Here is a 26759-nt window from a genome sequence, read left to right on the forward strand (position 1 = left end):
CTCACCCCCTGCTGCACTGGGAGGGGAGGAAATATTCCAGGGCTGACTGTGCCAAGGCGGTGACTGAGCCAGCCCTCCTGGCCCGGGGGCAGGGCAGGTGTCCCTGTGAGATAAGCCAATCCCTCTCTACAGATGATCATCCCTGAGCATTGTTCAGGACAGAGGCAAATCACTTCTCCTGGTGGCAGGGAGGGGTGGCCAGTGCCCTGCCTGCCAGTACTGGGAGCCCTGCTCCTCCGTGGTATGGCCTACTGGCTCCCCAATTCTTATAGAGCACAAGTGCCCCACCACAACCCAGGGACAGAACAGCATGAGCCGGCCCAGGCACGTGGGCAAGATCCGGAAACGCCTAGAAGATGTCAAGAGCCAGTGGGTCCGGCCAGCCCGGGCTGATTTCAGTGACAACGAGAGTGCCCGGCTAGCCACTGATGCCCTCTTGGACGGGGGTCCTGAGGCCTACTGGCAGGCGCTTAGCCAGGAGGGTGAGGTGGACTTCTTGTCCTCAGTGGAGGCCCAGTACATCCAGGCCCAGGCCAAGGAGCCCCCCTGTGCCCCGGACCCCCCCGGAGGGGCTGAGGCGAGTCCTAAGGGGCTCGACTCCAGCTCCCTGCAGTCAGGTACCTACTTCCCCGTGGCCTCGGAGGGCAGCGAGCCGGCCTTGCTTCACACCTGGACTTTGGCTGAGAAGCCCTACCTGAGGGAGAAGTCGAGCGCCACTGTGTACTTCCAGACGGACAAGCACAACAACATCCGGGATCTCATCCGCCGCTGCATCGCCCGGGCCAGCCAGGTAGCCACTGGAGCCGCATCTGCTTGGCAGTGGGCAGGGGGATGGGGGCAGGGAGGAGGGTGCTCTGGCTATCAAGGACAGAGTCTGGATGACTGGAGCCTGGGATGGATCAAGGCATGACTCTGTCCTGCTCTGGACTGCTCACCTTCTATTCCTGCATGTGACCACCCAGGTCTAGGCAGCACCGTCCCTCACCAGAATCCCTGCACCTGCTTCCTGCTTGGCCCTCCTCTTCCATCTCCATCCCTGATCACCCAGGCTCCTTTTCCTGTGTGACAACTCTTAATGACTCCCCTTCCTTACAAAGAGCCTTCATGGCTCCCAAGTGCTCATGGTGAGAAGAGTAGACTCCTAAGCTTGGCTCCCATCCTCCCGGGCGTGGCTCCCACCTCCACCCACCCCATCCTGAGCTCTCTCAGGTCCTGTCTACAGGCCTTTGCAGGGGCTGGGCCCTCTGCCTGGCCAGCCTGGACTCCCCTGCTTTCCATCTGACTAAGCTGCCCACTGACTTTTGCCTCAGGACCCCACATGAAGGCCTCTTCCTGGGAAGCCTTTCTGGAACTCCCAGGCCAGCTTAGCAGCCACCTCTGTGCTTCCAAATGAGGAGGGCCCTACTGCAGCACACCCTTACCCACAACATCCTGTCCTCTCAGACTCTGCTCAGACCTATCTGCCCATAAATAACCCTGTGGCACCTGAGTCCAGCCAGTGGCCAGGCAGCAGATGAGGGTAGACAGCAGGTAGGGGTTCTCCCTCCCAGAATATTTACATTTTAACAAGTTTCTTTAGAAGAGGGAAACGTCCCTCCCTCCCCGCCAACCAGCACTTGGCTGATAGAATCTCAGGCACCATGACAAACTGGGTCACTTCCCCCGGTGTCCCAGAATCTCCAGCCTTAAGGGGCTGCCTGCTGCTGTCTGTCAGTGTCCGTCCCTCCCTCCTGAGGCTGCAGACTCCAAAGAAAGGAATTGATCATCTGTAAAGTTACTCTCTGCTACTCAATTTATTTATTTTGTTACATTTTTTAAAACTCACATGAAAGAACACACTCATACTTAAGCTTATTTTTTGCTAGTATTCTAGGCTGGTGACTGAATTCCCTCCCAAGTTCAGTACTGTGTGAAATTGGAAGGTTACAAAGAAAGCCTCCAAGGGTGTAGAGGTTGTGTGTGAAGAGGGAGGGAGTTCTGAAAAACTGAGTGGAAGGTAACTGGATGGAGCATGGCTCTTAGTGTGGCGGGGCTGCTTAAGGGCGGTATGCCGTGTCTCTGTGACAGGGAGGCAATAGCAACCAGCAGATGGGCCCAGGCAGGCCACCAGGAGTGCCCACGCTGCCCCGAGGCCAGGGCTGACTGCACCACCTCCAGCAAGTCCCACCACCTCCACAGGTCTGAGCTCGGGGGCCAACACCCCTCCAGGCTTCAGAGGCCCCCTGGTGAGGGCACCAGCTCTGGTCTTGCTGGTGAAGTTCAGTGTTCTCTTGAGGGTGGGGGGGGGGGCCGATGGTGTTCAGGAAATTCTCTACCACACCTGCTTGCAGGGGGAGTGACACTTCTAGGGAGGAGGCCAGGTAAGGGTTTGAGAGACAGGGTCCCCTGGCTGAGTGCCTCTCCTCCCACCCCCACCCAGCAAGGTGGCCAGGGCCTAGGCCAGCAGACAGCCTTTGACCCTCTTGGCATCTTAGGAATTTAGGGCAACACTTATAAAATCTGAAGATTTCACCTAAAAGTAAAAATTCCCTGCTCCTCTTAGCAGGTAGGCTCTCCCAGAGCGGAGTTGTGGCCACTTCTTTGGGTGAGTACCCTTCACCAAGACCCCCAATACTCCCCGTTGCCTTGGGCCCTGGGGCTTCCCCTGTCCTATTGCCCATCAGGCTCCTGCGGGCAGAGTTTGTGATATCTCCCAACACACAGGCACACACACACATGCACATGCGCGCGCACACATTCTCACATGCACATGCACACACATGCAGGCGCATCACACACTCCCCCCGAGAGGAGGCTAGACGGGAACAAAGGGCAGGAGCAGCCTGCTAGGTGTTGTCTGGAGCAGGTCCCACGGCCCAAGAAGCAGGAATTCTCCTTCCTTCCTTCCTTCTTTCCTTCCTTCCTTCTAGGATCAAATGCCTTTATTGCACAAAGCCTGATTTGCAAGCTGGGTCCTACTGCCAGGGTGGCAGAGTGAAACAAGAGGCCTGTTAGGGTGGAAAGCCCAGCAGGTGCTCAGGGGACAAGTGACCAAGAGGCCTGTCTACCTCTGAGGAGCTCCCTGTCAACTGCCTGAGCCTTCGGGAGAGAAGAGAGGTCAGTGGGTGCCAGCTTCAGGCTTGGGCAACCTCCCGTGCCTGAGAGTGGAGGGAGGTGGCTAGGGCAAGCTTCAAGGAGTTGAGTCTCAAAGGAAGTGTAGGCTGGGCAGAGAGAAGGAAGGGAAAGAAATTCAGGCCTAGGAAGGGTTAAATGCAAAGGTCAGGAGGTGTGAGAGGGCCACCCCTCCAGGGAGGGGTCTCACCAGAGAGGCTCAGAGAGTGGTGAGGGGTAGGGATAGGGATAGGGCTGGCAGCCGGCAGAGAAGCTGTGCTGTGCCTTAGAAACAGGGTGGCTGAGAGCCACATTTCCCAGCATGGTGGAGAATCCCTTTGGGGCCTGGGGCCTCTTCTACCCTCTTCTTAGTCTCCAAGTGAGACGGGACTATCTATAAATACCTCACCCAGACAGACCATCCCAGCAGACAGATGCAGAAGCAGCTGGGAGAAGGCGGGCTGTTTTCAGTGAAGGCAGATACCCCAGAAATTTCCAATCCCGAGTCACTGGGACTATGGCTGTGGTAGGCACCTTAACTAAAAGATGTCAAGATGATGCTGGGGTTCTGTAGCTCCACGGTTAGGGCACCAGCCACATGCTCTGGGGCGGATGGGTTCCAACCCAGCCCAGGGCTGCTAAACAAGGGGAAAAAATAGCCGGGCATTGTGGCGGGCGTCTGTAGTCTCAGCTACTTGGGAGGGTGAGGCAAGAGAATCAGTTAAGCCCAAGAGTTTGAGGTTGTGAGCTATGACAACAGAGCACTCTACTGAGGGTGACATCTTTTAGTTAATTACATCTGCAACATAATGTCCCACTGTCAAGGCCACAGGTGCTGATTGTTAGCTGTGGCCATCTGTTTTGGGGGGGTAGCATTCAACCTGCTACACCCTCTAAAACAGCTGAAGGGGACTGAAGGAGCATGATACAATTTCCTGGGCTCCAGTTAACCCAGCTGGAGACAGTCTCAAGAGGAAGCAAAGTAGATAAGCCTAGACATTGTGGGCCTGTATTTCTGAACATCCATTAAATCAGGGTGCTGGGCGGGTACAGTGGCTCATGCCTGTAATCCTAGCACTTGGGAGGCCGAGGTGGGTAGATTTTACTGAGCTCACAAGTTCGAGACCAGCCTGAACAAGAGCCAGACCCAGTCTCTAAAAAACAACCGGGTGTTGTCACGGGCGACTGTAGTCCCAGCTACTTGGGAGACTGAGGCAAGAGAATCACTTAAGCCTAAGAGTTTGAGGTTGCTGTGAACTGTGATACCACAGCATTCTACCAAGGGTGAGAAAATGAGACCCTGTCTCAATACAGTAAAAAAATAAAAATAAATCAGGGTGCTGGGTTATCAGGATTTCCCTTTCTGTTCAATCAATTTTCTGCTCACCAGCCCCATCTCAGGGAAACAATAAGTCTCTGGCACAGAGATGAAAGTATTTAATGAACTACTGGGAGAGAGGGAATTGTCTCTTTTTGTCAATACTTTGGAAAAAGAAGTATTTCTCTTTCAGCAAAGAGAGACAGCCTTGGCTGTTCAGGTGCCGTAAGACTAAATGTGTGCAGACACTTAATTGTGTGATATCAGGGCCAGGGTTCTAATGCATCACTGCCTCATTATCGGAACATCCTTCCAACTTCCTGCTCAGGGTAAGCAATTTCTCCGCAGTTCCCTCCCCTGTCCAGCCACCCACGTCATCTTAGTAGAAAGTCAGTTCCAAGTAGGCACCTGTCATCTCCTTGACTTGCCAGCGAGTCACTCTTCTTTCTCTGGTTACTTCCCAGATGGTGGTGGTTTAAAAAGTATATTTGTATGCAATCAGTGTAACCTGGTTCTCTATACCCTCAATGAATCCTAAACATTAAAAAAATTAAGTTTAATTTTAAAAAAAGTATATTGTAGGCTTGACGCCTGTAGCTCAAGCAGCTAAGGCACCAGACACATACACCAGAGCTGATGGGTTCAAATCCAGCCCGGGCCTGCCAAACAATGACAACTACAACCAAAAAATAGCCGGGCATTGTGGTGGGCGCCTGTAGTCCCAGCTACTTGGCAAGCTGAGGCAAGAGAATCGCTTAAGCCTGAGAGTTAGAGGTCGCTGTGAGTTGTGATGCCATGGTACTCTACCCAGGGCAACAGCTTAAGGGTCTGTCTCAAAAAAAAAAAAAAGTATATTGTAATTATTATAAAGATGGTGGTATATTATTACAGGTAATGTTAAAGAAAGAAGACGGCCATATTCCCCCATCCTAACATGCCTGCTAGCTTTTGCTTTGGGTTTATCTACTACATTACAATATTTTGATTGACGATGGACTTTCTGTATGATGGTGGTCCATCCATAATATCATATGTTTATTGTATCTTTTCTATGCGCTGATGTGCTTAGATATACAAATCTTACTACTGTGTTGCAATTGCCTGCAGTGTTCATTCAGTACAGTAGCATGCTGTAGAGGTGTGTAGCCCAGTAGCAATAGCCTAGGCGTGCAGTAGGCTGTGCCATCTGGGTTTGTATCAGTACACTCTACGATGGTTGCACAATGACAACGTCACCTAAGAGATGCATTTCTCAGAATGGATCCCCATTGTTTGGTGGCACATGACTGTGTCTACAATCATAGATTCACTCATGGGCAATCATAGTGGACACACTATCATTTTGTGCTGCTTTTTTCCCACTTGATTTATTGTTAACACACATTTTTTGAGCACTTATCAGAAATGTTATCAAGCCATAAACATTTCACTATCTTATAGTTTCTACATAACCATTATACTTAGCATTTTTAATGGCTGCCTGATTATCTGTTTGTCAATATATCATAATTTGGATGTTAGAAAAGACTCTTGGCTGTGGAACAGCTTTAGAAGAGCAACATTCATTGACATCCACAGTGAAGGGTGGAACCAGCTTCAGACATGACTGGACCCAGGTGTCCAAACGATGGTACCGGCTTCATTTTCAGGCAGGCTCTCCCCAAGAGGCAGCAAGATGCAGCTACAGCTTATAAACTGCCAGGTGAGCAACCTGGTAGAAAGCAAGCCTCCTTCTCCCAAGAGTCTCTGCAGAAGTCCTGGGTTGATGCTCATTAAAATAACTTGGATCATGTGACTATCCTTGGACCAATCTATGGCCATGGGGAGTAATGCATGCTCTCATTGATCTGGCTTTGGCCATGTGCTCTCCCCATGTCCAATCAGGGGACAGCAGTACACCTGTCCAAACCACATTGCTGTGAAGGAGAGGGGATTCCTTAAAGTCAGACTGCGATGTTGTTGGCCAAGGGGAAGGGGCAGATGCTTGGCAGGCAGGGACAGAGAAGCTTCTCCCTTTTGACAAATGTCTAGGACTCCCCAACCCAATTTCTGCTCTGGCAGACCGTTCACATGTGGCACCTCCACAGGGCACTCTGTTTAAGGCAAGGAGTCCATTGCTTCAAAACAGTTGAAAACCAGTGGCCATAGTGTGTCTTCTGGCTCCAAGTGGCTGAGAACACATGACCTTGAATTCATTCCTCTCCTCGGAATCTGCGCAGACACCTGTGCTTGTTTTCCTCTCCTATTTCTAGGTTTTCTCCCTTCCTTTGCATTCCTCACCCAACCATGGGTGTAGAAGCCAAAGGATGTGAGGTGGCTGCAGTGGTGGGGTTGGGTCAGGGACAGTGGCCTCCCTTCCCTCCCCTGAACCCTCCCCAGTCAGAACCTCCCCACCCCTCTGGCCTGGCATCAACCAGAACAGTTTTCCCAGGCTCACTGGAACTTAGGAAGTTTGGCTGAAACTGGTTAGCACTTGGCCCTGACTTTTCCAGTAATGGAGCCCTCTGCCCTGGTCCAGGTCCTGGTCATCCTGATGGATTTGTTCACCGATGTGGAGATCTTCTGTGACATTCTAGAGGCAGCCAACAAGCGCGGGGTGTTTGTCTGTGTGCTCCTGGACCAGGGAGGTGTAAAGCTCTTCCAGGAGATGTGTGATAAAGTCCAGATCTCTGACAGTCATCTCAAGGTAGGGTCCCCACCGAGAGTCCTAAGGGTACTTGTGTTGGTCCAGATAGGATAGACCATGCTGTGGTGACAAAACTCAGTGGCTTAACACAATTTCTTGCTCAAAGTCCTATGTAAGTCAGATGACCCTCCTCCATCCTGTAGCTATATCATAAGGAATATGTGGCCTCCAAGACAGCCACGTACAGAGAGATAGGGTTCAAAGATGCTGCAGGGGGTTCTAGGATCAGATTTGGAAGAGATTCCCATTCCTTCTGCTCATCAAATACATTATGCAGGGAGGTTGGAATGTGTAAAGGGGTCATGGCTGTCACATACTTCTCATCTCAGCTGGGGAAACCCAGTGGACACACCGCACAAGGCAGGACCCACTGGACACTTGTTTAGAACTCCTGGACCCAAGAGTTTGATTATCTTGATTATCTTGAACTTAACGGAACTCACCTCTTTTCTCTCCCTGCCAGAGAGATAAGGGTTTGGCTGATTGCACAAATTTGAGGGCAGCTAATTGAAGGTAATTCAAATGTAAAACCACCCATATCCTTCATGGAGAGGCCAAGCTGAACAGCTGATATGTGGCCCTCTGGGTTGCTTCGAGGGGTCCCCTCAAGCTTAGGCAGACTGGTCCCTGGGAGAACCTCCTCCATCCTGCTCTTGCCCTTTGCACCGACCAAGGCAGCTGCCCACAGGGCTCCCTTTGGTGCCGCAGGCCTCAGGACCTCTGACTACTGGGACTTCTTGACATTACCCAGATCACACCTCCTTGGCACAAGGCCATTAAAACAGGTCAAGAGAATCAAAGAGGGCCTTGCTTTCATGGCTCATGAAGTCACATCTGACAGTGGTCTGTTCACCACAGACAAGGGGTTGTGTCCCTTCCTGTGATCTCACAGAGCTATGGCGAGGCCTAAAGATGCTGCGGGAGGCAGCACTGGGTGTGCCCCACCCAGAGTGTGCTGGTGTTCCACCTCCCTCAGCCTTAACCCTGAGAGAGACTCTTACACTTCACCTGCCCTCTACAGGGTACAACTTGAGGGTGCAGGTGCTGCATGGGAGACAAGGGACAAATGGAGCCATGATTTGGGTTGTGGACGTGCCTTTCCACAGCACAATCTAGGGTCTATTAAGATTCAACAAAGCCAACCCCCATGGCTGCATTGGACCTTCCTTCTGACCATGTTGGGGTCGGGGACTCATGTCACTGAAGCCACTTACAAAGCAGATCTGGACTTGCCTCTGAGTAAATGACAGACCTCTGTGGTCCATGGAAGCCTAGACTGGGGCTCCATGGTCATCTGGCCCCTACCTTTCTTATATTTGCTGCCTTGTTTGAATTCTATGCCTTTCCTTTTTTTATTCCCAGCTGATGCCAGGGTAATTAAGAAAATTTAGACCAATTCAGCTAAGGAAAAAATTTAAAATGAGAGCCAAACGCAGTGGCATATGCCTATAGTCCCAGCTATCTGGGAGGTGGAGGCAGGAGGATCACTTAAAACCTAGGAGTTCAAGGTTGCAGTGAGCTATGATAGCACTGCTGCACCCCAGCCTGGACAACAGAACAAAACCCTGTCTCTAAAAATAAAAGATTTTTAAATGGCTCATAATCCCACTAACCAGACCTAACACATATGTCTATCATGGTGAATATTCGTCCAGACTTTTTCCTATGCAATTGCCATAGTCCGTTTGAGCTGCTATAACAGAATATCACAGTCTAAGTGTTTTTTAAAGTATAGAAATTTATTCCTCACAGTTCTGAAGGATGAGAAGTTCAAGATCCAAGGTACTAGCAGGTTCAGTGCCTGGTGAGGGCCCAATTCCTAGTCTATAAATGGCCATCTTAGCCCTGTGTCCTCACATGGAGAAGAAATGAGACAGCTCTCTTGGGCCTCCTTTATAGGGCACTAATCCCATTTGTGAAGGCACCACCCTCATGCCCTGGTCACCTCCTTATGCCATCACGTTGGAGATCAGGTTTCACCATAGAATTGGGAGGCACAAACATTTAGTCTGTAAGCCAGGCATGGTGGCTCATGCCTATAATCCTAGCACTCTGGGAGGCCAAGGCGGGTGGATTGCTTGAGCTCAGGAGTTTGAGACAAGCCTGAGCCAGAGTGAGACCCCATCTCTAAAAATAGTCAGGCATTGTAGCAGACACCTGTAGTCCTAGCTACTCCTGAGGCTAAGGCAAGAGGATCTCTAGAACCCAAGAGAATTTGAGGTTGTTATGAGTTATGATACCACAGCACACTACCACAGGTGACAGAGCGAGGCACTGTCTAAAAAAAATTCAGTCTATAGTCCAAATGTGTATTATAATCATGTTAATTAGTAAGTGACACTTTTACTTTCCTTCTGACAGAACATTTCCATCCGGAGTGTGGAAGGAGAGGTGTACTGTGCCAAATCAGGCAGGAAATTTGCAGGACAAATTCAGGAGAAGTTTATCATCTCAGACTGGAGGTTCGTTCTGTCTGGATCATACAGGTGAGCGCTGGATTCATGTCCTGTCAAAGCTTCATGGAGACCAAGGGCTGAGCCAGGTTAGACCAGCCCCTGCAGCTAAGCCCCAAATCCCACCAGCAGCTCCCGGGAAGCTCCCATTCCACACGGAACTGGAACCTGTGTAGATGGGATGGGAAGCAAGAAATCTGGACCCTTCTTGGGAGAAAGAGGAGTTATTTCCAAGTGCTTCAGTTTCCCTTGTTATGTCCATAGGACATAGAATCCTCTTTTTCCCTCCTCTGGTATCTAAGATGTGGTTATAAAATGACGCAATTTGTTTAGCTGTGTAGGTGTGTGCCCCGTTTCTTTTTTCTTTATTACGTTAATATACATTTATTGACATTTGTTAACTCACATACCATACAATTAATCAATTTGTAGTGTGCAATTCAAAGGTTTTTAGTATAATTCACAGAGTTGCACAACCAGCGCCACAGTCAATTTTAGAACATTGTCACCATCCCCTAAAGCAGTGGTTCTCAACCTGTGGGTCGCAACCCCTTTGGGGGTCAGACGACCCTTTCACAGGAGTCACCTAAGACCATTCTGCATAAAGGATATTTACATTACCATTCGTAACAGTAGCAAAATTACAGTTATGAAGTAGCAATGAAAATAATCTTATGGTTGGGGGTCACCACAACATGAGGAACTGTATTAAAGGGTCGCGGCATGAGGAAGGTTGAGAACCACTGCCCTAAAGAAACCTTACAGCCACTAGTAGTCACTCCTTAGTTCCCCCCAGCACTCCCCAGCCCTAGGCAAACACTGACCTACTTTCAGTCTCTGTAGCTTCGCCTTCTCTGGATGTTTCAGATGAATTGAATCCTGTAACATGTGTCTTCTGTGGCTGGATTCTTTCACTTAGCAGAATGTTTTCAAGGTTCACACCATTGTATAGACATACCACATTTTATTTATCCATTTGTCAGTTGGTGGACATTTGGGTTCTTTCCACATTGGGGCTTTTATAAATAATTCTGCTATGAACACTCACGTATAACTTTTTGTGTGAACACAGGTTTCCAGTCCTTTCGTGTGTATGCCTAGGAGTAGAATTGGCAGATGAGCTGATAATTCTACGTTCAGTCTTCTGAGGAATAGATTTTTTATTTCAAAGTGGCTGTACCGTTTGACATTCCTTCCAACAATGTATAAAGGCTCTAATTTGTTTGATGCTAGCATAGGGGTGAGGGGAAACTTGCTCTTTCCCCTGATAATTCATTGAAAGATCAACTCACAATTAAGGCAATTAATAAGAGAAAGATTTCACACACATGGGGAGAATCACCATTGAGTGAGTACTGGATATCCCATAAAATATTTAAATTAAACATAAACATATTTAAATATTTTATAGCTATTTTTTTTTTGGAGAGGAAAGGAAATGAGAAAAGACCATTCTATTTAGGGGCAACACATGGTGCTAGGGAGGACAAATGGATGGGGGAAACAGATCGACTTTTAAGTGATTCTTTTTGCAAATTAAATTCACCTGTGAAGCATAATATCTTAATGATTTTGGCCAGGTCTGGTGGAAGTGTTGTTTGGCTTTCCTGTAATAATAACAGGGAAAGGAAGGGAAGTCCTTTGCCGTTTGATCTTTTGATTGAGTCAGTCTGGTTTTTGCAGATAGAGGAAAAAGCTTTCTGATCCAAGGCTTTCTGATCTTAAAGGGCCTATACTTCAAAATACTTTTTATACCAACGAATCATATTTGGAGGTGAAATTTCCTGAGCTCCTTCTCTTGTTAAGAAGCAAGTGTCAAGGCAACACTTGTTATTGTTCATCTTTTTAGGATTAGAGCCATGGAGGGGGTGAAGAGGTATCTCACTGTGGTTTTGATTTGCATTTCACTGATGGCCAAGGATGTCGAGGTTCTGGTTGCTGGTCCTTCATCCTTTGGAGAAATGCTATACAGATTCAGTTCATTTTTAGGCAGTCACACAAAGGCTCCTACGTCCAAATGACAGACTATCCATTTTTCTAACAATGCTGCCTTACTTGAGTCTTTGAGATTTGATTTCGGAGTTTAAAGGAGATTCTTGAAATGTTCTTAGTGGCAACACTAGGGAAGCAGATTTGCTAGTGGATTTTAGGAAGGGATAAAATGAGATTGCAATCAAGGCAGGGCGGAACAGCCTAAGGTCATCTGGGGACATTTTATGGAGGAAGGCAATGAGTGTGACAAGAGAGCAGAGGTGACAGCTGATTGCATCTCATCTCACTCCCTCCACTACAAATACTAGCAGTGACCATGGACATATGAGCACAGAGACAACACTGGGATAAACTGGGAGTGAGAGGTGGCTCCCAGTGAGTGAGCAGGGGACCGGTGTGCACCTGAAACACGCCGTCTTTCCCTGGGGACCAGGAGCCTGAGATGCAGTTATAAACTAGGTGGGGCAACTGCAAAATCTCTAGCCGGGGACAGATGAGCGCAAAGGGAAAGAGAGAGAGGAAAAGAACTCGTGCATTTAAAAGACGCCATCTTTCTGTAGTGCCTTTTAGCTTAAATCCTACTTTTTATGGTATTAAAACTGTTACCTTCTAAAAGGCATAAACCGTGGTGCCCAGAGACGAGGCCGCAGAGATGTTCAACCCAGGTTTATTGAAAGGGGAGGGTGCCCTACCTGGGCGGTGCAAAGAAGGCATCTGTGCCCTGGGGCATTTGGAAAACCCCTCTTTTTCTTTTTCTTTTTTTTTTTTTTGAGACAGAGTCTCATTCTGTCACCCTCGGTAGAGTGCCGTGCTGACAGAGCTCATAGCAACCTCAAACTCCTGGGCTTACGTGATTCTCTTGCCTCAGCCTTCTGAGTAGCTGGGACTACAGGCGCCCGCCACAACACCCAGCTATTTTTAGAGATGAAGTCTAGCTCTGGCTCAGGCTGGTCTTGAATTTGTGAGCTCAGGCAATCTACTAGCCTGGGCCTCCCAGAGTGCTAGGATTATAGGCATGAGCCCAGCCTAGAGACCCCTTTTGATTGGGGCTGTAGGGGGGTGTGCAAATTCCACAGCTCGCCTGGAAGGTTCGGGTCCTTTGGTGGTAATCTTCTGGGGGTGTGGCTAGCCAGACCTTTGCATCTTTGCCTTAGTAGGAGAGAAGGAGGAGGCGGGGGAAATGTGTGGCCGCATTAGGCCAACACCTCCAGGTTCCTTTCAGCTTATTTATTATATTTGCACAGTGTCTCAGTCCATTTGGGCCACTGAGCAGCTCCTCCTGGTATGGAATTGGTCTCAAGTGCTGGGCAGGTTAAGCTGAAACCCATGCCCCAAATAAATTTCCTTTTAACCCCTTAAGGAAAACAGTTCTATGTTTATCCTCAGTTTCTACCCTCTAATCCCCAAATTAGTACACTTTCACCTTTGAACAAATATAGTTTATGTATTATGCTTTCCCTCAGAAAAAATAAGAATTTGAAAAAAAAAAAAAAGAATTTGAACTTGTCAGTTCATATCCCACTCTTTTTTTCTTTCTCCTTTTTTTTTTAAGACAGTCACTATGTCGCCCACAATACAGTGCCATGGCATCACAGCTCACAGAATCCTCAGACTCTTGAGGTTAAGCAATTCTCTTGCCTCAGCCTCCCAAGTAGCTGGGACTACAGGCGCCTCTTGTTTTTGTTTTTTTGAGACAGAGTCTCACTCTGTTGCCCAGGCTAGAGTGTCCTAGTGTCACCTCGTTCAGAGCAACCTCAAACTCCTGGATTCAAGTAACTCTCTGGCCTCCGCCTCCTGAGTAGCTGGGACTACAGGTGCCCACCACAAAGCTCAGTTAAGTTTTGTATTTTTAGTAGAGACGAGGTCTCACCCTTGCTTAGGATGGTCTCAAGCTCCTGAGCTCAAGTGATCCTCCTGCCTCGGGTTCCCAGAGCTCTAGGATTACAGATATGAACTATTGCACCCGGCCCATACCCCACTTTTAATAGTTGTGTACCTGTCATCTGTCTGGGCCTGTCTCCTCATCAGAACAACATGGAAATAGTAATACCCAGGAGAATTAAGTAAGACAGCAGGGGTAAATACTTAGCTGCCTGACATATAGGATGCACTCAAAGATGTTACTTAAGAGTTTATTGTTGTTTAAGACATTGGTATTGCTTATACTTTCACTTCTATCCTGATCATTATAACTCTAAGCTCTAGTGACTTTTACTTAGGCGGGCTGGTGACTATTCCATTACTAGCACACTTACATGTAACAAACATTGATCTGTTAGTATCATGCGATTTAAATCATCTTCCACTGGGTTCCTATGAATTATTATCATTATAATTATGCTACGTTTATGATCTGTGAAGCATAATTACAGGAGGTAAGGGCCCTTCATGGGTTTCCTCCCTCCTGTATGGTTTGTTAGAAGGAAAATGCTAGAGAAACACACCCTTCCCCAGCCTCTCCCCCTGCTCACGATGAAGAAGCCAGCAGAGAATTCTGCACTGAGGAGGCAGATGGGTTTGTATTTAAACATTTTTTCTGTTCCTGGGGGAAAAAGCCCGTGGGTGGCAGTGGAGTCCAGTCAGGAAGGCCTCAGTCAGCATCACATCAGTATCATGAAACACAAACCAGATCACATCACTTCCATCTTTAAAACTCTTCAATGCTTAGCTGGGCGTTGTGGCGGGCACCTGTAGTCCCAGCTGCTCGGGAGGCTGAGGCAAGAGAATCGCGTAAGCCCAAGAGTTAGAGGTTGCTGTGAGCCGTGTGACACCACGGCACTCTACCCGAGGGCCGTACAGTGAGATTCTGTCTCTACAAAAAACAAAACAAACAAACAAACAAAAAAAACTCTTCAATGCTTGCCACTGCTCCTAGGAAAAAAGATCTACATCCTTCCCCGGGCCTCTGTCTCAGCAGGGTCCTCTCGCTCCTCCACTGTGCTGCAGCCAGACTGGCCTCTTCCTAGGCTTCCAGGCTCCCTCCTGCCTTGGCCAGTGCCCTCCCTGTGGATCCCCATCCTGGAGGGCTCTTTCCTGCTGTCTTTATCCTGCTCACGCCTCATTATGCAGGTGGCAGCTTCCAGATCATTGCCGCAGAGGCCTTCTCTGAGCTCCCCATCCAGAGCTGCCTTGTCCTCTGTGGCTTCACCCTCTGTGATTTGTAGTTATTTATTTGTGAACCTGTTTAGATGAGACTATAAACAACAGGAGGTCAGGGACTGGACTGGGCATGCTTTCTTCTCTATTGCATTCCTGGCATGAAGTACAGTAAGTCAGTCTTGATACATTATACATGGCCATAAATGTTTGTTGAATGAATGAATGAAAGCACATGTTAGGGTCCAGCCATCCAGCCATATTTTTTTGAACTGTGTATCACCATCCATTAGTAAGTAGGGTGTGAAATCAGTTTAGTGGAGGATGTCCAGAAGTTTTTGAAAATGATATAGAGTAGAATAAAAATAATCACAGCACCCTGAAGTAAGGAATGTTCTGGAAATTGTTGTGTGGTGATGTGTGTATTTGAAGGTCAGAATGTGAAACACATTTCTTCAAGATTAGCCAAGATGGGCAGTGCCCGTAGCTCAGTGGGTAGGGGGCCACATACCCGAGGCTGGCAGGTTCGAACCCAGCCTGGGCCTGCCAAACAACAATGACAACTGCAATAAAAAAATAACCAGGCGTTGTGGCGGGTGCTTGTAGTTCCAGCTACTTGGGAGGCTGAGGCAAGAGAATCACTTAAGCCCAAGAGTTTGAGGTTGCTGTGAGCTATGATGCCACAGCACTCTACCCAGGGAGACAGCTTGAGACTCTGTCTCAAAAAAAAAAAAAAATTGCCAAGATGAATCTGAAGAAGAAAAACAAGCAGAGAGGACTTGGCCCACCAGAGGTCAGGACTTGCCAGGAAGCTGCAAGAATCCAGAGAAGGTGGCACTGGCAGGGTGGAAGGGGGGGGGGACAGAAAAAATGACAAATGGAATAGAAGAGAAAGCTGGAAACATACCACACAGGACAGAGCATGCCAAACCAGCAGGGAAAGGAGGAGCTGGAAAAATAATTCCCTCTGTGAAAAATTGGATTCCTACCTCACACATATTTTTTAAAAATCAACTCCCAATAGATTAAAAAAAAAAAAGCTTAAATGTCAAAAACCAACATTAAAATTTTTAGTAGAAAATATAGATGAGTATCTTCTACACCATAAGGTAAGCAAAGATTTTTTTTAAACAAAACAAAAAAAATGGACACAAAAGGTTGGTAAATCTGACCATATTACAATGAAGAACTTTGGGTCGCTGAAAGACATCTTAAAGAAAGAGCAAAGTTTGCCTAAGTAAGAGCAAGACCTCATCTCTCCAAAAAATAGAAAAATTTAGCTGGATGTGGTGGCCAGCACCTATAGTCCCAGCTTCCCGGAGGCTGAGGGGAGAGAGTGAGTCTGAGAGGTGACACCATGGCTCTAACCCAGGCAACAGAGAGCAACCCTATCTCAACAAAAAGAAAAAGAAAGGAAATACGTAAGAAGTAATAAATGCCTTAAGTATTTTGTTTTCATTTAAAACCCTTAAATCGGGGGGCCAAGGCCTCTCCTTGAGGGTGTCCTCTTGTGGGTGTTTGGGTGACTTTCTTGCATAAACCACACCTACCAGGGATCCCGTGGTTCCTGTGGGCTCTCCCTGTGTCCCCTCCTCTGTGCCCCAAAGAGCACATCATGCTCCCTCTCCCGATCATCCCTTCTGGGTCCATGTGCCTGAAAATGGGGCTCAATCCTCTCTCATAAACATGTTAGATTTTCATGAAAATACAGCCTGTGCTTCCAGGGAGCAGCCATTTTTTGCAGGTGTTTTCTCTAGACCCTTGTGCCATTAAAGGAGGTGGTGTCCCCACACCCACACTCACCTGAGCACAGCCAGGGCAGCTGGGACTCAGCCCCTTCCTGCTTCCTCAATCTGAGCACCTGGGTGCCTCCCCCTGGCATTGTAACATTCATTTGCAAACATGTTCTGGTTTCTGGGCCTCAGTTTTTGTCATCTATAAGATGGGGATAACAACCTCTCCCCCTGGGGTTTCTGCGGGACGAAACGTACCTGCACAGGGGGGCAGAGCATGTGGGTGAGTCCCCTCTATCCCCACCCTGAGGGGTCCCCACAACTCCCAGACTAGTACCCCAGGAGGGTTGTGGCCAGGCGTGACCCCCTCTTTCTCTTCCTCCTCTCTTCTCTTCCCCCGCAGCTTCACCTGGCTCTGCGGTCACGTCCACCGGAACATCCTCTCCAAATTCACAGGTCAAGCAGTGGAGCCATTTGACGAGGAGTTCCGCCACCTCTATGCCTCCTCCAAGCCTGTGATGGGCCTGAAGTCACCCAGGCTGGCTGCCCACCTCCTGCCTAGAGCCAGCCATAACCTCCCCAGTGGCCTCAGCAGCAGCCACTCAGCCAGTGACCACACGTCCTCTGACCCCTTCAGCAGCCCATCGACAGGCAGCCACCCTCACAACCAGAGTCTGTCCACATCCTCCGGGCCTGGCAGTCCTGGGACCCCAAACCCACCTCCACCACCCCGCATTCAGCCCTACCACAGCCCATGGGGAGCGCTAAGTCCCCAGGCCCACTTCTGCCCGCGACCCCACGACCGCCCGCCTGCCCTCTACAGCAACCTCAATGCCTACAGGCCTACGCGGCTACAGCTGGAGCAGCTCGGCCTGGTGCCAAGGCTGGCTCACACCTGGAGACCCTTTCTGCAGGCCTCACCTCATTTCTGAAGGGTTTCTGTCCCCAGCCACCCTCCCTAGGGCCAGGGCTGGACATGCGTGGATTTTCTGGCCAAAAGACCCCACCTCAATGACTAGCAGTTTTGAATTACTTATCTTTGAAGAGGAACTCGGATGAAATTGTTGCCTTTGTTAGAATGATCCCGGGCCTGAGACCATCTACTTGCCCACTCCTGCCCGTCCCTGGGTTCTCCTCTCTAGTTTGGCCTGTGCAACACATTCCAGAAGGTTCCAGAGACATAAGGGAAGCTGGAGGACAAAATCGTGACAACTGTTCAGGTGCAGAGGCTCATACCTGTAATCCAAGAGCTGTGGGAGGTCAGGGCAGGCCGATCCCTTGAGTCCAGGCTGAGCAACATAGCAAGAACCTGTCACTGAAAAAAATAGAGAAATTAGCCAGATGTGGTGGCAGGTGCCTGTAGTCCCAGCTACTCAGGAGGCTGAGGCAGGTGGATCACTTGAGCCCAGTAGTTTGAGGTTGCTGTGAGCTGTGATCGTACCGCTGGGGGACAAAACAAGACCCCGCCCACAAAAATAACAAAAAATCATGAAAAGAGATTCCCTGTCTTCCAAAAGTCATTCAATGTTTTAATATTAATGGTCCCCAAATTTCTGTAATATAAGAAAGGGCAAATGCAGCCCAAGTTTTACAAATGGGTACACTAAGGCACTAAAAATCAGATAATGGGTTGAGAACTTCTGTTTTCTAGTGCACAGGAATGGTCTCCTCCCCAGAGATGCGGGAAAGATTCAGGAGGAAATGTGGGAACATTCTGGATGTTTCTGAAAGAGTTGGAGAAATTCCTCCTCCCCGGAAAGACTAATCCTGGGGCATCCTTGCCTGATGAGTCAGGGATGAGGCCCCAGAACTTGTAAGTTGTGTGGGGCTGTTTGGCTCTGTAACTACCAGAGACAGGGCAAGCGGGAGGGGGGGGGGCAAGAGGTGTACCAGGCAGTGTAGCAGATGAGAGTTCTTGTTTCCCAGAGCCTGGAGCTGGCCCAGAGGTCCCTAGAGACTGGGCTGGACCCAGGGGCTTGAGTTGTCAGGGTCTGAGAATGGCACTGTGGCAGTGCCTGGGGCAGCCTTGAGTGACCCAGGTACAGTCAGCCTCTCCACATCCAGGTGCCTCTGTTTGGCCTGCTCACCTCCTGTGCAGCAAATGCTGAGCCCTGCCCAGCCCATCATTGCACAGTACCTGCTGTTCCTGGGGTGCTAGTCCCTGACAGCACAGCCTCGCCGAGGGTAAAGAAGGCAGGATGCTCAGAGGGAACTAGGGCACAGCCGGCCCAGCTTGGGAGGCCAGGGGATGCTTCCTAGAGAAATTGACACTTAACCCTACGCCTTGGTTGGGTGTCACAGCTGGGGCAGCAAGGTGTGCTGCAGGCTGGGCCAGCTGGAGGGAAGCTGATGCCAGGGCCCCAGGCCTCCTCCCCATTCCCACACGCTCTCCTGCCACCCCCAACTCATCTCAGCAAATGTCTTCTCTCTTGCGTGTTTTTTTGCCTGGAAGCTCGGTCTTCGCTGTGGGGGCCTGAGAGCACAGGGGGCTCTTCTTCCTGGCAGACTGATTCCCAACAGCGTGTGGCATCCTGTCCAGTCCCGCTCCACCATCCACCCTCCGTTCTGATTTATCTGCTGTTTCCGGCAAAGGCAGGGCCATCTTGGCTTCTGTTTTATTTTTATTTGTATTCCTGTCCGTACTTCATTTTTTTTCCTTCTTAGTTCCTGAAAATAAAACACAAACCCAAAACACAGACAACACTTTGGTTCCTGATGGTTTTTTCAACCCCAACCTGACACTGCTATTTCCCAGCTGCCTGGTGAGAGGTTAGAATTCCAGGGCTCTGCTGCACATTCTAAATTGGATTTCACAGTCTGCTGAGAAAGTGTAAGGAAAGTAAAGCTTGCTGGAATGACATAAGCTCCCAAATCAGCATTCCTAAGGCCTCCTCAGCCTGTGCCTGCACTGGGCTCAGTCCTGGGGGACAGGGGCAACCTCACAGCTGGGGACAAGCCCCCCACTCCCGACCACTCACCACCAGCGCTTCTCTTCTGGGCACCTGCAACATGGTGACCCTGCCTGCTGGGAGGTGGTCTGCTCTGGCTAGTGCAATGTAACAGAGGGTTGCTTCCGTGGCAGCTCCAAGGGCCTAGGAACACGTCATCACATAGGGTAGCCCTCAAGTTGAAGCCCTCCTCTGCCAGCCAAGTTCTAAGCCTGAGCAGGATTCTGCTCACCACTCCCACCCCACCCACCTGCAATGGATATGTAGTATGAGCAAGAAATAAACCTGAGTTGAGTCCAGAGAGTTGGGGGCTGTCTCTCCCTGTACCACAACCCAGCCCTGCCTCACTGATACAACCTCTGAGACCCACTGACTCAGGCTGAGCCAATCCTCTGTGAAACTGACTCCCTGGGACCCGAGCCTGGGGCTCTCTTCCCCAGACACCATGTTCACCAGACGACCAGGAGTGGTTTTACGTGCCTGGCAATAGGGTGGCCAAAAGCCAGAATGAGTCCTAATCCAACTTTCAACTCCTACCAAACCTGGTCTCGCTCCACCTGTAATTCTGCTCTGGTTTATAATCACACCTGTTCCTCCCTTGCCAGGGCCTGCTTGCTGGAGGCTGTCCCTAAACACAGAGTCCCTAGTACAGCACGGTGTTCAATGGCAACCAAGCATCTCCCACGTGCCAGGCACTGAGGCAGCACCCAGCCATGCGTGTCTCTGCCCCAGAGAGCTGGCTGGGACGGACCTGTGTGCAAACCACCGCCATAGCGAACATAAGAAGATGAAAGAAAGCGTGAGAGTCATTTTCAGGTGGGCACAGTGGAAGGGGTGCTTCACCTATAGACAAGTGCATCCCCCAGCCGGAGATTTGGGCTCACAGTACCCACCTGCAGGATTACAGTTGCTAGTGATCAGCCCTCCACACAACCTCTGTCCTAGAAATCTTCTGTTGCATTCACTTGGTCCTTGGGAGATATTGATCTTGTATTTCTCCGGAGGCCTCTGTAGACACTGCAATGACAGTGCCAAGTGCACAGTCAATGCTCCTGGTCCCTCACTGCTGAGCTCTGCTCCCTCTGGGGACCCGACCGCTCAGATACCCGAGGATCTCCTTCACTCTCCTCTCTCCAGACACAGGGAAAGAAGGTGCCCGGTGCCCCCAACTTCACTTGGTCGCCCTACTTCCACCTGTTATAAAAGTGCCAGAGCAGTTTTTTCAAGTGCTTCATTTTCTGAACTTGATCCAAGAAGCTGTTGGACACAAAGAAACTGTCACTCACTTTCTCAGCTTCCTCCTGAAGAGCGTCTGCTGTCAGAAAAACCGTTACCAGCGAATGTAAATATCACAGGCACGTAAGGCATACATTAACACGGCCTCCTCTCTGTTGTGGCTCACCGTGTTTTGTTGGAGGCTGACATATCGCTTCTCAGGGTGTGCCATTCTTCTGTCCCTTGTAGGGTGTGGTGACAGGATGTGCAGACTGGGGAGTGGACGGAGAGGCCCAGAAGGAAGGCCATAGCGTGGTGGTGCAGTGCGTGCACAGGGACCCGGCAAGTCCAGCTGTAGCTGTGTGTTCTGAGGCTGTCCACCCCCGGGTCAGGCAAGGGTGCCTTCTGCAGAGTCACACAAGGACACCTCTAGGCTGGTGGCCCTACTGATTTCTGGACCCTCCCACTGAAAGTCCACTGAAGAATCCCCAAGCTCTCTGAGCCCATCTTTCCTGTCTCCCCTGAAAAGCACAAGCAGGCTGCTCCCTTGGCCTCAGGAATGTAGAGGGATAAGAAAGGCAAACCATGGAGGCGAGGAAGGTGCTGCGGACTGAGGACAGGGGCAGCCAAGAGAGGAGGGAGCTCCCTGTTTGGAAGGGTGGTGTGCTGCTAGGACTTCCATAACATAAACGCCAGACTGGGAAGCTTAAACAGCAGAAATTTATTTTCTCACAGTTGTGGAGGCGGGAAGTCCGAGATCCAGGGCCAGGAGGGGTCCCACGTGCCAGTTCTTCTGGGCCTCTCTCTCTGGCTTGCAGACGGCTGCCCCCTTGCTGCCTCCGCATGTTTGCCCTCTGTGCGTCCCTGAGACTCCAGTCTCTTCTTCTTCTTCTTTTTCTTTTTATTTATTTATTTTGAGATGGGGTCCCACTATACTTATATAGCTCAAGCTATTCTCAAATGCCTGGCCTCAAGTGATCCTCTCACCTTAGCCTCCCAAGTAACTGGGACCACCAGTGTGAGCCACCACGCCCAGCTCCATTTCCTTTTATTAGATTAGGAGGGTTTTTTTGTTTTTTTTTTTCTGGCCAAGGCTGGGTTTGAACCCACCACCTCCAGAATATGGGGCTGGCGCCCTACTTGAGCCACAGGTGCTGCCCTAGATTAGGAGTTTAAGGAGCTGTGTGCAGATGCCAAGTTGACAGGGGGTGGACTTAAGATGGCTAATTTTTGTGTCAACTTGCCTGGGCCATGGAATGCCTGGATATTTGGATAAACATTATTCTAAACATTTCCATGACGATATTTCTAGGTATCAACACCTGACTTCGCAGACTGGGTAAAGCAGATTGCCCTCCCCACTGGGGGCAGGCCTCATCCAGGTGGCTGAAGGCCTGAAAGAACAAAAAGATCAACTTTCCCCCAAGTAAGAGAATTCCTCCTGCCTGATGGCCTTCAAATTGGGACACTGTTTTTTTTTTTCTTACCTTTGAACTTGAACTTACCTTTCAGTTCAAGTGATCCTCCCACCTTTTTCTTTTTTTTTGTAGAGACAGAGTCTCACTGTACTGCCCTCGGGTAGAGTGCTGTGGCATCACACAGCTCACAGCAACCTCTAACTCTTGGGCTTACGCGATTCTCTTGTCTCAGCCTCCCGAGCAGCTGGGACTACAGGTGCCCGCCACAACTCCCGGCTATTTTTTTTTTTGTTGCAGTTTGGCCGGGGCTGGGTTTGAACCTGTCACCCTTGGCATATGGGGCCGGCGCCCTACTGACTGAGCCACAGGCGCCGCCCCCTCCCACCTTTTTCAAGCCTGCTAGGCTTCATCCTGGACCTACACCATCAGCTCTCCTGGGTCTCCAGTTTGCTGACTTACTCTGCAGATCTTGGGACTTGTTAGCCTCTGTTATCACATGAGTCAATTCCTCCCAATAAATTTCTTTCTTGCATATATTGGGTGGCTATAAATTCTATATGGACTTTATGGCCACCCTGTATATACATACGTACACACATACAGTAGAACTTCCACAGGTGACCACCTCCTTAAGTTGACCTAATTTTCATAGACATGTGCAACACATATATGTATCAGAATAATAGGCCTAGTTCCTTATGTTGACCACCTCCACATGTTGACCAGTTTGTTACAGTCTCTTGGGTGGTCAACTTCCAGAGGTCCTATGAATGTACATTTAATACATACACACACATACTGGTGCACACACACATACATATACATATATAGGTTCTGTTTCTATTGCTCAGGAAGCTCCCCTTCCTGGAACCAGTTAGGGTTGCTGAGTACAAATATGGCTTGTAGCGCCCAAGTATCCTCCTGTGTATGGGCAGTTCCTAGAGAAGGGGCTGGGGGAATGCTCACTGGCTCAAAAGCCAAGCAGACACAACTGTGATGAAGCCAGCCTGTGCTGAGGAGGGAGAAAAGGATAAGGGAGAAATGCCTACATGCCCTCTGTTCCTCCTGACCTCCTCCGCAAAGCCAAGTGGACATATTTTGACTGGGGGAGACAGGGTTGGAGCTGCACCTCTTTGGACTGTTGTTTTGCAGACCCAGGGATCATTCACTTCAGCTTCTAGCTATACAGCAGCAGCTTACCCAGGACCAAAGCACTGACCGAGGCCTGACTGAGCAGGGCCAGGTACAGAAACAAGGCTCGCTTGACAGCGTCTGTCTGGACTGCACACGCAGCCACACCATCAGTTTTGGGATTTTTTTATATATCCCTCTTGGTTTGCTTGAATGTCCTTTTCTTTTTCTATCTTTTGTTACAACCTGGATGGATTTGGAGAGCACTCTCCTGATTATCACAGGAATGGAAAAACAAGCATCGCGTGTACTCGATACTAAATTAGAACTAGTAGATTAAGAACTACATGCTCACTTGAGAGAGAAACTCAATTAAATTCATGAAGAGGGGAGGAGGAGAGGGTTTAGCAAGTTCCTACCCAAGGGGAAGGATGCAGGGGTGTATGGCAGGCTTCCTGGGTGAAGGAAACAACTACCACTTGGACTTTACCTTACAAATGCAAACAATGTAACCCAATCCCGTGTACCTGCACATTAATCTGAAAAAAACCCAATCCCATGTACCTGCACATTAATCTGAAAAAAAAAAAAAAGGACCTGGGGCAGCATGTGGCTCACACCCATAATCCCAGCACTCTGGGAGGCTGAGGCAACTGGATCCCTTGAGTTCAGGAGTTTGAGACCAGCAGGAGCAAGAGCAAGGCCTCATCTCTACTGTAGTCTCAGCTACTTGGGAGGCTGAGGCAGGAGGATCACATGAGCCCAGTGGTTGAGGTTGCTAAGAGCTAGGCTGATGCCACAGCACTCTAGCCTGGGTGACAGAGCAAGACTCTGTCTCAAAAAAAGACTCTGGGCTTGGCACCTGTGGCTCAAGCGGCTAAGGCACCAGCCACATACACGTGAGCTGGTGGGTTGGATCTAGCCTGGGCCTGCCAAACAACAATGACGGCTGCAACCAAAAAAAATAGCCAGGTGTTGTGGCGGGTGCTGTAGTCCCAGCTACTTGGGAGGCGGAGGCAGGAGAATCACTTGAGTGCAGGAGTTGGAAGTTGCTGTGAGCTGTGATGTCACAGCACTCTACCCAGGGCGAAAGCTTGAGGCTCTGTCTCAAAAAAAAAGACTCTGGAAAAAGTATGTAGACTACTTTTACAGATTAAATTTCAAAAGCACTGGGAAGCTGCTATTTAAGGCAATCCTTTGGTAAATGGTGGCTTCGGGTTTGTTCTGTACAGAGTTTTACCCAAAGTTTTCCTTAAAAAGCACATATTTTTTGAAATGCAGTACTGTGCAGGTGGCTGGGGTTGCCTTGGATCCTGGCAGCGGCCTGTGCAGGGATGGTCCTGAGTGGCTCCGTGAGGGATGCTCTGCAGGCCTGCAGCTCCAGCAAGGCAGCTGTGAGGGAAGTCATGGCATGTCCATGAAGCTGAGCCCCAGCACAGGAGGCAAACCAGACACCAACCTGCAGCTTAGGATCTGGCAAGGAAGAATCCACAATGAAATATTTTAATTACAACTCCGAAAATCACAGGGAACTCTGACAACAGTTGAAAGGGGACTTGAGCAAGTCTGGAGATCTGGAATATCTCATCTGAGAATGACCTTGGAGCTGAGATCCGTAGGAAGGGGAAGTTTATGGCAGGGTTGGGGGATCACAGGGGAGAATGTTCCAAGTAAAGGAAACTGGATGGGCACAGGGCTTGAGTGAGGGTAAGCTTGAGGAGTCCAAGAACGTGAGAAAGCCAGAGACAGTACCACAGGGAGCAAAGTGACTTGGGGTGGAGTGGGCCAAGGCCAGACCATGTAAGGCCTCACAGGGATCCTCTTAAGATCCCTCTGGCTCCAGAGCAAAGGTGACAGGGATGTGAGAATGTAAGACCAGCTCATGTACCCAGCATAGATTCCCTCTTAAGTTCTATTGTTTATTGAAGACAGGCCGCTGGAGAGTGCAAGAGGCAAGGAACTGCCCTTGAGTCTTAACTGTGCAGTCACATCTGTGGCACACGTTTGCTCACCTTCCAAGTGACTCACTCACTGACAAGAAGGTGGTGGTGCCTGAATAGGCAGCCCTGAAGATTTTTCTTTAGTGTAATTATTGCTCAATTAATCACCTTCACCATCTGTGCTGGAAATGATCATGGTAACTTCTGTGTGATGAAACCCAGAGGTGGCCGGATTTCCTGGATGCCCTTTTCCACCCTTCGTTACATCCAAGGCATCAGAGTTGGGGAGACCAGGTCCTCCCTTGCATCAACATGCCGCTGCTAGGGAGGTGAGGTGGGGCGGGAGTGAGGTGTGAGGAGACCCACAAAGACCAATCAGGCAATGGGGATGGTGTAGACAACAGGTCTGGAAAGCAAGCCAGAGGACTAAAAGCTCAAAGCACAGGCAAAGTTGGCAAAGAGGCTAGGAAGGATACTGGGAGCCGAGAGGGGCTGGGGGAGAAAAGGGAGCATGTCTAGAAGCCTCGATGGATGAAAGGAAGATGTTTCAGTACAGAGAAACAGGCAGGATGCCGCACTGCCTCAACACTGTATCTCATCTACAGAGCAGTAACCTTCTGAGCAAACAAAATAAGGTGCTTGGCAATTAATTCAGCAATTCTTTTCAACAAATATTTAGTGAGATGCCAGGTACTCTGCCTTGGGAATACAAATACAAACAAAATAGTCATAGTCCCTGACTTTACAAAAGGTAGGGCCTATCATGGGAAATCATCAGGCAAACATGGAAAATAATAAAGTAATAAGGTCCAGTAACAAAAGGGACACCTGATCCCTGGGGGGGCAAGGTGACTTCTGGGAAGCTATATCTACATCAGACTTAAAAGGTGAATAATACGAGAATTAGTCTTCTGATGTGGGGGTTGGGAGGTGGAGGGTGTCCCAGATAAAAGCCATGGTCAACTTAAAGGCAAGGAGCAGTAAGGGTGAGCTCCGGCTAGCCAGAGCTATACCATGAAGGGCTTAGCAAGCAACTTTAGAGCTTATGCCCCTATCCTGGGGCCAACCACACACTGCTTGATACACAATAGCTGAACAAATGATGATTAATGGCTGAATTGAGGGCAATGGGGAGCTGGGAAGGATTTTCCTAAACTTTTAAGGGTTCCTAAATGGAAGTGTCGATTAATTGTACAAAGTCTTTAGTTTCAAATTAGAAATGGAAAAATAAATAAACATGCAAATTGCTGGTCATGCTGTCACAGTCACTAAAAGAGTAGTTTAAAATATAAGCAGGATCAGTCCCTTCCCCGTTTGGAGAAGGGTACAGGGAAGGTGGATGAGCAGCAAGATACCCTGATGATTGCACCTTTATGCCCAGGGCTGGAATTCTCTTCCCTCTGCTGAGAAAGAGCAGAGTAAAGCTGTGCAGAACATGTGATGAGCTTTTTGATTTATTTTTAAATTCCTCTTATAAAGGAAGCCTTCCATCCCAGATAATTCACCAAGTAAGGTAATGGCCCTTCACATTTTTTTTTTCAGACTTACATTTTACTAAATCATAGCTGTGTACATTAATGCGATCATGGGGCACCATACGCTGGTTTTATAGACCATTTGACATATTTTCATCACACTGGTAGCCTTCCTGGCATTTTCTTAGTTATTGTGTTAAGACATTTATATTCTACATTTACTAAGTTTCACATGGACCCTTGTAAGATGCACCGCAGGTGTAA

General features: G+C 49.2%; 1 protein-coding gene across 1 annotated transcript; it reads left to right on the forward strand.

Moving 5' to 3' along the window:
- The first annotated feature begins 220 nt into the window (after positions 1-220).
- On the forward strand, positions 221-17568 carry FAM83A (family with sequence similarity 83 member A). Its single transcript, XM_053559045.1, has 4 exons — positions 221-790; positions 6927-7094; positions 9456-9580; positions 16772-17568. The coding sequence occupies exons 1-4, from the start codon at positions 311-313 to the stop codon at positions 17298-17300; spliced, it is 1302 nt and encodes a 433-aa protein (XP_053415020.1). The 5' UTR covers positions 221-310; the 3' UTR covers positions 17301-17568.
- The last annotated feature ends 9191 nt before the right edge of the window (positions 17569-26759 follow it).

The sequence above is a fragment of the Nycticebus coucang genome, chromosome 13 (genome assembly GCF_027406575.1).
Source record: "Nycticebus coucang isolate mNycCou1 chromosome 13, mNycCou1.pri, whole genome shotgun sequence".
Lineage (NCBI taxonomy): Eukaryota > Metazoa > Chordata > Mammalia > Primates > Lorisidae > Nycticebus > Nycticebus coucang.